Source organism: Bidens hawaiensis, unplaced genomic scaffold, assembly GCF_021521415.1.
Source record: "Bidens hawaiensis isolate Kalapana, Puna unplaced genomic scaffold, B.hawaiensis_p1.1 tig00015291_1, whole genome shotgun sequence".
NCBI lineage: Eukaryota > Viridiplantae > Streptophyta > Magnoliopsida > Asterales > Asteraceae > Bidens > Bidens hawaiensis.
The window spans coordinates 27,003-37,922 of NW_027492362.1; the positions used below are offsets into that span (position 1 = coordinate 27,003).

The 10,920-nt window shown below is 32.6% G+C and overlaps 2 protein-coding genes across 2 annotated transcripts; both read right to left on the bottom strand.

Annotated features, from left to right (window-relative positions):
- Nucleotides 1-1,439: 1,439 nt before the first annotated feature.
- On the bottom strand, nt 1,440-2,984 carry LOC143548853 (putative pectin methylesterase CGR2). The gene is made up of 6 exons (XM_077039916.1): nt 2,832-2,984; nt 2,716-2,755; nt 2,606-2,644; nt 2,157-2,531; nt 2,007-2,062; nt 1,440-1,596 (listed from the first exon to the last, which is right to left on the bottom strand). The coding sequence occupies exons 1-6, from the start codon at nt 2,952-2,954 to the stop codon at nt 1,444-1,446; spliced, it is 786 nt and encodes a 261-aa protein (XP_076896031.1). The 5' UTR covers nt 2,955-2,984; the 3' UTR covers nt 1,440-1,443.
- A 5,765-nt stretch (nt 2,985-8,749) lies between these two features.
- Nucleotides 8,750-10,293, bottom strand: LOC143548854 (putative pectin methylesterase CGR2). Its single transcript, XM_077039917.1, has 6 exons — nt 10,141-10,293; nt 10,025-10,064; nt 9,915-9,953; nt 9,466-9,840; nt 9,316-9,371; nt 8,750-8,903 (listed from the first exon to the last, which is right to left on the bottom strand). The coding sequence occupies exons 1-6, from the start codon at nt 10,261-10,263 to the stop codon at nt 8,751-8,753; spliced, it is 786 nt and encodes a 261-aa protein (XP_076896032.1). The 5' UTR covers nt 10,264-10,293; the 3' UTR covers nt 8,750.
- Nucleotides 10,294-10,920: the final 627 nt, after the last annotated feature.

Below are 10,920 nucleotides of genomic sequence, written 5' to 3' on the forward strand. Positions count from 1 at the left end.
AATAAGAAAAATTTTCCTTGTACACTACGTTTGCGGTTGTGTTAGTCAATATACCTAGTTTATCAATAATCAAAATTTTTAGTCAATGCCTGCTGTAAATCTTGACAAAGCGACGTATAGATGTCCATGTGAAAACACGGGTTCTTTCAAGTACAAGCCAACCATAAATAATAAAACAAGATTATGTATTAAATCTTAATCTTAAATATATATAATCGAAACATCCTTAAATTCTCTCAAGCCACCAGATTGCTTTATTTGTACATGAATGTTTCTCATGCATTCAAACCGAATTCACGAGTATGGGTATCACCAAACCCAGATAGCCTTTTAAACAGGTTATAATATCTCATTATATTAAAAATTAATCTCATCGAATATTTGATATGAAAATCCTCTAAAATAGAGATATACTAAAAACTAGTATTTGTTTTTTTAAGATATTATTTATAATTAAGAAACAATTTTATAGTAAAAAAAACGGGTCATGGGTCTCACCAAACCCATATTGCTTTTTATCGGGTTATAACCATCTCATTTATTTGTGAACTTTTTCAACATCAAATCCTAAGTATATTAATAACTTCCTTACAATAAATAATATTAAAATCCAAAAAAATATATTAATATTAGAAATGAATAATATAAAACAACTCCGTATTACAGAGAATAAAAGCTAGTTATATATATGATAGCTAAGAAAAGAACAAATTTATGAGAATGCAGTCAATGTATATAATGAAAATTTTAAAGAAATAAAGTATTTTAATTGTCTTTTATTTTATATTTCTGAAAATACTAAAAAATAATAATAAAGCAATCTTCCGACCACTTCTATCTTATTTGACATATTCTTTTTCTATAGCTAAATTGTTTCATTTTATTACGTTAAAATATAGAAAGGAAAAAAAATAAACATTAACACACTTGCTTTATACATACATAAGAATAAAAAAGCTATTTTGGGTTGGGTAATGACTCACATGGGATCCAAATAACAAAATGGGTTTAAAAAGTGAGAATGATTGAGAGAGTGACAAGTGACACATAGTGGTATTCTTTTATTAGAGTAGTAGATTGTACTCAAAATGTAAACAGGTTTTGGGCCTTTACTTTAGTTGGTTTCATAGGCCCAAACAATCCAATTAAAACTTTAAAAGCTTAAAATGTATCCACTAAATCTATCATCCAGTGTCCGGTTACCAAACTGAAAACAAGAAGTGTCATTTATTGAATAGTATGATTGATTATTATCGGCTCATGGATGATAGTTTGGATGACTTAAAACCCATCTGCCTATTTTGGTACCACATAAGAACACAATTTCATATTTATTTACATATGAAGCTAACGGTACAAATTCCAATAAATTGAATTGACTAGTGTTTAAAAACTTCACCAAATTGCATTAATCAGAACAAACACATTGATCCACTTATCATATCACTGGTACGAATTGAGATGAAAAACTTGGCATTTCGGCTTATATGAACCCTCAGAAGCCGCCTGCTCAAACTTCATCACAGCAGCTTCATTCTCTTCAAGGCTCATTTGAACAAAAAACCGGGCCCACCATAACGCGCTCCTCATTTTAGCCTAAAAAATACGACATATTAATCATAATGATAAGATCCCAAATCTTGGTCAAAGATGTTAATGAAAAAGGGGGAAAGTGAGTAAATGAGATGCTGAAGATTAGGGCCGGTTATTATTCTATTAGCTTAATTTTAGGGTCGGTTATTATTATGTTGATGCTTATTTATATTATTTGTTCTAGGTTTGGGGGGGGGGGGGGGGGGCAATGTTTATGTTTATGAATTTACTTGGTTAAAATCCTTGTAATGGAGATCTAATCCTTCTTGAATAGGATTAATTGGAGAATAGCCCATCTCGAATCGGGCCAACTATCCTTTAATTTCTTGTTTAAGTTTTGGGTATCTATCACATAATCTTAAGTTAACTCACAAAACACATAATTAAGTCATAAAACATGAATGTTTGTTTACCGGGCGACCAAAATTAGATAGATGTTGGCTTTTAACTCTTAACTTACCCGGATAACCTGAAACCAATATAAAAAATGTTGTAAATTTTCAATGTATGTGATTACTTTGATAAAAAAGAGTTTTATATTTCTATAGCAATTAGCAAGTTACCTGTGAATATAACAAGATTATCAGCAGATAATCTTGCTAAATTTTGAAGGGTTTTATTGAGGTACTTTGGAGAAAGGTAATCAACCGCGTCCGATATTATGATAAGCGAGAACGATTTGGGTCTGTATGGCAACGGGAACTTGATGTCAGCAACCCGCACGATTCCTTTTTTCACTAGATGATTGCATGCCATGTCAGCGTCCTCGATATCATACGGTTCCACGCCCCACGCTTCAACATCTTTTACCTTCCTCAATTTGGAGACTACCGAGCACGTATCGGGGCCCACATGCAACACTTTGTGCATTCCATCACCATATGTTTTCCTTAAATAAGGTATTGCCATTTGAACATCAAATGTGCAACCAAATTCACCTAAACATATTAACAAAATTACTAATAATTATAATTAACAGTGATGAGTGATTAATAAGTTGATATGTTGTTACCTTCAACCATGCTAATTACTGAATTATCCCTAAAGCCACCTGCAATCCATGAGTGTGTGTGTCAAGTAGACAAGGGTATTCATGTCAATTCACCATGGCCAAATGCTAACCTGAGTGCCTATAAAGATGAGTAAGGATAACAAATGCTCCCTATTAAGAAAATAAGACATCAGAATTAATGCAAGATCAAAATATCAAATGCAATAAAAACTGATAACAAACTTACTAGCAAAACGAGGACGACTGGTAATATAGGCGTAAGACGCGTTTTTGTATGAAAAATACCGGCCAACGAATTGTTACCGCCACCAACAAACCTTCGTGTCTGATTTCCTAGCCTCCTCGGCATGACTACCTATGTAAAGTAAGAATAAAACATAAAGAAATTCATCTCAAAAACATAATTAGGGGCATGGTTGTATAAATCCCTCCTGGGCTCCGATTAACGCTAGTCCGACCCCACCAATTAGTTTCCACTAGTTGGTCTCGGTCAAAAACTTTATATATAAACTTTGGTATATATTTGTATATTTTAAAAACTACATATAAAATCCAATCGATTAATTGCTAGTCTCTTCCCTATAGGTGGACCGCTAGGGGCTCCATGGTAGCACTCACTTTACTAGTGAGAGGTAGAGGGTTCAAACCTCACTATCACCAATTTATACGGGAGATATGGGGATGACCCTGGCTTGCCAGGGTTCAAGTCCTGATCTCACTCGGTTTTATCCGGGGAATCTCTCAATAGGTGGACCGCTAGGGGCTCCGTCCGTCCGGACTCGTGGCCAGCTCGGACTACCTTTAGCCAAGGAGGACCGCGTACGGAATACCCGGCGTTACTTAGTTGGTCGCTCCACCGAAAAAAAGTCCCTTCCCTATCGCCCGACTAGTGCCCAACGAGTTCTACAACACTGGTTAGGAACCAAACTAGTAAAATGTAAGCTTAACCACAATTGTTAACCAACCAGAGAATTTTTTTATTGAGCAAATGGTGGGCACAAGTAATATGATAATCTTTTTCTAGAATTTATGGGTCTTTTATTTTTATTATGCTTTGATATAATTTCTTTAATGACATTGTTCTACATTACTGCATATAATAAGATGGATTCATGGTCTCGAAGCCCATGAACAAAATTAAATAACAAAACTGAAAGAAGATGAGATTAAAAAAGAGAAGACCTGAGATCGGAAATCAATGGAATGGATTGATATAATAAAAAACAAGGGTACGTGTTCTAAACAAGGTCATCTTGGTAGAAAGAAATTAGCGTAAAAGTGGGGTGCATGAAATTCTTTTGGATCTTGTTGCTGTGTTAGAATAATAAATAAATAAATAAATAATAAACCGAACAGGGGTACCAAACACTGCAGAACTTGTTTTTATACCTCTGTTATTTGATTTAGGGGAAAAACATAATTTAGACCATAAGTTCGCTTGAAAAAGGTTAATAAAAACATTAGTTTTGGCTAATTTATTTTCTTATGTGCAATTGTGCACTTGTAAAACTATATACCAACTCATCATCAAATCAAACCCATACGCAAAACCGAAATTTCGATTAGGTTTTGGTTCGGTTTAAATTCAAAAATAGCTCATCTGAGTACCGACTCATGCACACCTCTAGGCTCTAGGTGTGATGGCGGCCCAACCATTTTGGGGACCTAAAGCGAAGGAAAAAAATCGGGGCTCTTTCATAGAGGTGAAGATATGAAATTACAGAATTTATAATATTTACAAGCAATTGTCGTGTTTTATATATAAAACTAGTTTTTATCCCGCGTGTTACACGTGTTACTTTTAGTTTTTTTTTTAATTATTGTGAATATAAATTTTCATGTATGTTGTGATTAGGCATTAAAATTAAGCTACATGATTGGCTGTGACTAACATTTGGGGATAAATAGGTTGTTTTTATATAATTTGTATTTGTAAATCACTTCTTTTATTGATTAATAAGATTTCGTCTTAGCTTCTTTGGTTAATCGAATTCTATATGTATACTCAATCATTCAGATCTTGATTTGTTTCATTGCAATTGTTTTCGTTTCAATTCAATAGCCCTAAAGGTTTGATAGATTTTTTGATTGAATTGGCGTTCTATGAGATATTTTTAATAAAATGAGCTTAAGATTGGATAAGATCACATGAAGTCAATAAAACATATCGAATGAAATAATCAATAAAATTTCAAAATACTTGTATTTATATCTAATAAAGAATTTTGAGATATACCTAAATTACTAATAAGTTTTTATCCTAAATACCGACTTGTGATTTATGATGCGACCCAACCCATTACCGGAAGCCAGTAATTGGGTCAGGAATTAGAGGCGGCCAAACAAAAATATCATTCGTGTCTTATCAATAACCTTCTCAATATTATTATATATGATCTAGTGCGAGTAAAGAGGTGTTTAGGATTCCTTATTTTAACCTCTTAAGAAAACAAAATGATCTTTTCTATCACACAAATTAAACCAATATACAATAATACATAAAACGGAGTAAAGTCAAAATTAATTAATCATGGCAGTTGATAAAGATCCATCAAGGCCACACTAACTGAGCTGTTTTTGTTGCCTTCACATTTCTATATACCATTTCACCCAAACACAATCAAATTATATTAACAAAATCAAATTACAAAATATAACTCAAATAAGCTAAACATAAACAAAATCAAATTCTAAAACAATAGATTCCATAACCAAATATTACAAACCTTAGCGTTTTCAGGATCTCATGACATATCAGTGAAATCATAGACGTTCAGTCCACCCGATGAGTCAAAACCTGAACAACTAATAATCGTGACACAATGTTTAATCTTGTAAATACATAGTACATGTTTTAAGGAAATACGTAGACTTACTAAATTAAGATAAACTTCTTGTTGTTCCAAATGGTTGTTTGACTTGGTCCTACGGAGGCCATATATAAAGCAATATTAATTTAATGATATCAATTTGATCTTAAAACAAATCATATAAAAATCCTCAAATCAACGACAGAGTAACTGACGTGTTCTTGTCTGCCAAAAAAAGCAAAGTATGTTCAATTATGATTTTATCTAAATCTTGGGAGACCGTTTGCTTGAACTGGAGTAATCAGTCTACTACCATCAACCAACCAAACATGAACACCAAAAAATATAACATGAACCAGAGTGATTCCATGGCTAGGATGTTGTCCACACACCAAACAAAGCCCATTTAGGTTCAAAACATTATAACGCACAATTAATTAAATTATTCTTCACCCAGGTATGGATCCAATTTTAATTGACCAATCCATTTTTTAGATATATTAACTATTTAATGAGGAATAAAGTATTAACTTACTCTGACTTGGTTTATTAGGTTGTTTAGGTGTTGATTTGCTCCAACCTTGGATTTAGTTTCTTCTCAGAAACCTGCACTTAGTTACCAACAAATTAATACGATTGTTAATTGAGATCTTCTACTAACAGTTAATTTTATTTTGTTTACCTCATAATCAGCAAATAGAATAGCCATTCCACCTCTATTGCACATCATGAATGTGCTAAATCCAAGATTTCTATAACCAAACTTTGGCAAGTTTGTTTGTCAAAAAGACATGATTGCACATGCAACAAAACCTAAAATTCTAGCATCAGATCTGATCTCAGTATATGCATTATTTTGTTAATCATCCGTTGTAATTTATTCATTTCATTTAATTTGTTTTTCGTTATTTGTTTTGTTGATTTTCTTACTTCTTACTAGTTGTCCTTTCATTCCGTTCTAACTAACACACTTAACTTTCAATTAAGACTTAGTTGAGAAATTCAATCGCATGATAGATATTATCAACTTCTATCTGTCCTTCAAGTTTTATAATATCACCGACGTCATAATTAATATAGTTATATTTTCCCTCCAACGGCATTTAAACTAATAAATGAGAGGTGGTACCCACAATGATTGGTTGGATGAGATTAGATTACGCGATTGATGGTTATGGTACGTAGAAGTTGGCAATAGTTGTGGGTTTAAATTCCTAGGATAAGGTTTTTCTCTTTATTCTTTTGATTTTTTATTTGAATATCACTCTTTTTTTATTTTTCTATAAATGTATATTCTTTTCTTTTCTTTCAATAAAATAAAACCAAAAATTAATATATTAAAAGAAAAAAATCTCAATAATAACAAAACTATTGATAGGATCAGAGAATTTTTAAGATGACAGTAAACGTTTCCTTTTCCATAAATTATAGGAAATACATAGTGTTCCAAAATTTAAGATTAGAGGTGTAAAGAAAACCGGCTAACCGAAAACCAAGCCAAACCGGTTCAACCCTAAAACCGGTTTCTACCAAACTGGTTCCTAAACCGAACCAAATCGCTGGTTCGTATAGTGGTTTGAGTATTTTGTAATCAAACCGTTTTTTTTTGTTTAAAACCGACCCGAATCGGTGCGGATCAGTTTGGCTACTTCTATATTTAAACTGGTTTCTAAATTGAACCGGCTTGGAATATGAAAAAACGACACCGGTTTTGTACACCTCTATTAAAGACTAGTTTGAGCCCCGTGTATTACACGGGGAATTGATAAAATTTTATAATTTGAATGTTAATCAAAATACGACAACACAATTATCATATATTGTTAATAAAATTACAATTTATATTAAAATTATAGGAATTACTGAAGAAACTTTACGTAAATATTTACTAATAAGAAAAATTTTCCTTGTACACTATGTTTGCGGTTGTGTTAGTCAATATACCTAGTTTATCAATAATCAAAATTTTTAGTCAATGCCTGCTGTAAATCTTGACAAAGCGACGTATAGATGTTCATGTGAAAACACGGGTTCTTTCAAGTACAAGCCAACCATAAATAATAAAACAAGATTATGTATTAAATCTTAATCTTAAATATATATAATCGAAACATCCTTAAATTCTCTTAAGCCACCAGATTGCTTTATTTGTACATGAATGTTTCTCATGCATTCAAACCGAATTCACGAGTATGGGTATCACCAAACCCAGATAGCCTTTTAAACAGGTTATAACATCTCATTATATTAAAAATTAATCTCATCGAATATTTGATATGAAAATCCTCTAAAATAGAGATATACTAAAAACTAGTATTTGTTTTTTTAAGATATTATTTATAATTAAGAAACAATTTAATAGTAAAAAAAAACGGGTCATGAGTCTCACCAAACCCATATTGCTTTTTATCGGGTTATAACCATCTCATTTATTTGTGAACTTTTTCAACATCAAATCCTAAGTATATTAATAACTTCCTTACAATAAATAATATTAAAATCCAAAAAAATATATTAATATTAGAAATGAATAATATAAAACAACTCCGTATTACAGAGAATAAAAGCTAGTTATATATATGATAGCTAAGAAAAGAACAAATTTATGAGAATGTAGTCAATGTATATAATGAAAATTTTAAAGAAATAAAGTATTTTAATTGTCTTTTATTTTATATTTCTGAAAATACTAAAAAATAATAATAAAGCAATCTTCCGACCACTTCTATCTTATTTGACATATTCTTTTTCTATAGCTAAATTGTTTCATTTTATTACGTTAAAATATAAAAAGGAAAAAAAATAAACATTAACACACTTGCTTTATACATACATAAGAATAAAAAAGCTATTTTGGGTTGGGTAATGACCCACATGGGATCCAAATAACAAAATGGGTTTAAAAAGTGAGAATGATTAAGAGAGTGACAAGTGACACATAGTGGTATTCTTTTATTAGAGTAGTAGATTGTACTCAAAATGTAAACAGGTTTTGGGCCTTTACTTTAGTTGGTTTCATAAGCCCAAACAAACCAATTAAAACTTTAAAAGCTTAAAATGTATCCACTAAATCTATCATCCAGTGTCCGGTTACCAAACTGAAAACAAGAAGTGTCATTTATTGAATAGTATGATTGATTATTATCGGCTCATGGATGATAGTTTGGATGACTTAAAACCCATCTGCCTATTTTGGTACCACATAAGAACACAATTTCATATTTATTTACATATGAAGCTAACGGTAACAAATTCCAATAAATTGAATTGACTAGTGTTTAAAAGCTTCACCAAATTGCATTAATCAGAACAAACACATTGATCCACTTATCATATCACTGGTACGAATTGAGATGAAAAACTTGGCATTTCGGCTTATATGAACCCTCAGAAGCCGCCTGCTCAAACTTCATCACAGCAGCTTCATTCTCTTCAAGGCTCATTTGAACAAAAAACCGGGCCCACCATAACGCGCTCCTCATTTTAGCCTAAAAAATACGACATATTAATCATAATGATAAGATCCCAAATCTTGGTCAAAGATGTTAATGAAAAAGGGGGAAAGTGAGTAAATGAGATGCTGAAGATTAGGGCCGGTTATTATTCTATTAGCTTAATTTTAGGGTCGGTTATTAATATGTTGATGCTTATTTATATTATTTGTTCTAGGTTTAGGGGGGGGGGGGGGGGGGGCAATGTTTATGTTTATGAATTTACTTGGTTAAAATCCTTGTAATGGAGATCTAATCCTTCTAAAATAGGATTAATTGGAGAATAGCCCATCTCGAATCGGGCCAACTATCCTTTAATTTCTTGTTTAAGTTTTGGGTATCTATCACATAATCTTAAGTTAACTCACAAAACACATAATTAAGTCATAAAACATGAATGTTTGTTTACCGGGCGACCAAAATTAGATAGATGTTGGCTTTTAACTCTTAACTTACCCGGATAACCTGAAACCAATATAAAAAATGTTGTAAATTTTCAATGTATGTGATTACTTTGATAAAAAAGAGTTTTATATTTCTATAGCAATTAGCAAGTTACCTGTGAATATAACAAGATTATCAGCAGATAATCTTGCTAAATTTTGAAGGGTTTTATTGAGGTACTTTGGAGAAAGGTAATCAACCGCGTCCGATATTATGATAAGCGAGAACGATTTGGGTCTGTATGGCAACGGGAACTTGATGTCAGCAACCCGCACGATTCCTTTTTTCACTAGATGATTGCATGCCATGTCAGCGTCCTCGATATCATACGGTTCCACGCCCCACGCTTCAACATCTTTTACCTTCCTCAATTTGGAGACTACCGAGCACGTATCGGGGCCCACATGCAACACTTTGTGCATTCCATCACCATATGTTTTCCTTAAATAAGGTATTGCCATTTGAACATCAAATGTGCAACCAAATTCACCTAAACATATTAACAAAATTACTAATAATTATAATTAACAGTGATGAGTGATTAATAAGTTGATATGTTGTTACCTTCAACCATGCTAATTACTGAATTATCCCTAAAGCCACCTGCAATCCATGAGTGTGTGTGTCAAGTAGACAAGGGTATTCATGTCAATTCACCATGGCCAAATGCTAACCTGAGTGCCTATAAAGATGAGTAAGGATAACAAATGCTCCCTATTAAGAAAATAAGACATCAGAATTAATGCAAGATCAAAATATCAAATGCAATAAAAACTGATAACAAACTTACTAGCAAAACGAGGACGACTGGTAATATAGGCGTAAGACGCGTTTTTGTATGAAAAATACCGGCCAACGAATTGTTACCGCCACCAACAAACCTTCGTGTCTGATTTCCTAGCCTCCTCGGCATGACTACCTATGTAAAGTAAGAATAAAACATAAAGAAATTCATCTCAAAAACATAATTAGGGGCATGGTTGTATAAATCCCTCCTGGGCTCCGATTAACGCTAGTCCGACCCCACCAATTAGTTTCCGCTAGTTGGTCTCGGTCAAAAACTTTATATATAAACTTTGGTATATATTTGTATATTTTAAAAACTACATATAAAATCCAATCGATTAATTGCTAGTCTCTTCCCTATAGGTGGACCGCTAGGGGCTCCATGGTAGCACTCACTTTACTAGTGAGAGGTAGAGGGTTCAAACCTCACTATCACCAATTTATACGGGAGATATGGGGATGACCCTGGTCGCTCCACCAAAAAAAAGTCCCTTCCCTATCGCCCGACTAGTGCCCAACGAGTTCTACAACACTGGTTAGGAACCAAACTAGTAAAATGTAAGCTTAACCACAATTGTTAACCAACCAGAGAATTTTTTTATTGAGCAAATGGTGGGCACAAGTAATATGATAATCTTTTTCTAGAATTTATGGGTCTTTTATTTTTATTATGCTTTGATATAATTTCTTTAATGACATTGTTCTACATTACTGCATATAATAAGATGGATTCATGGTCTCGAAGCCCATGAACAAAATTAAATAACAAAACTGAAAGAAGATG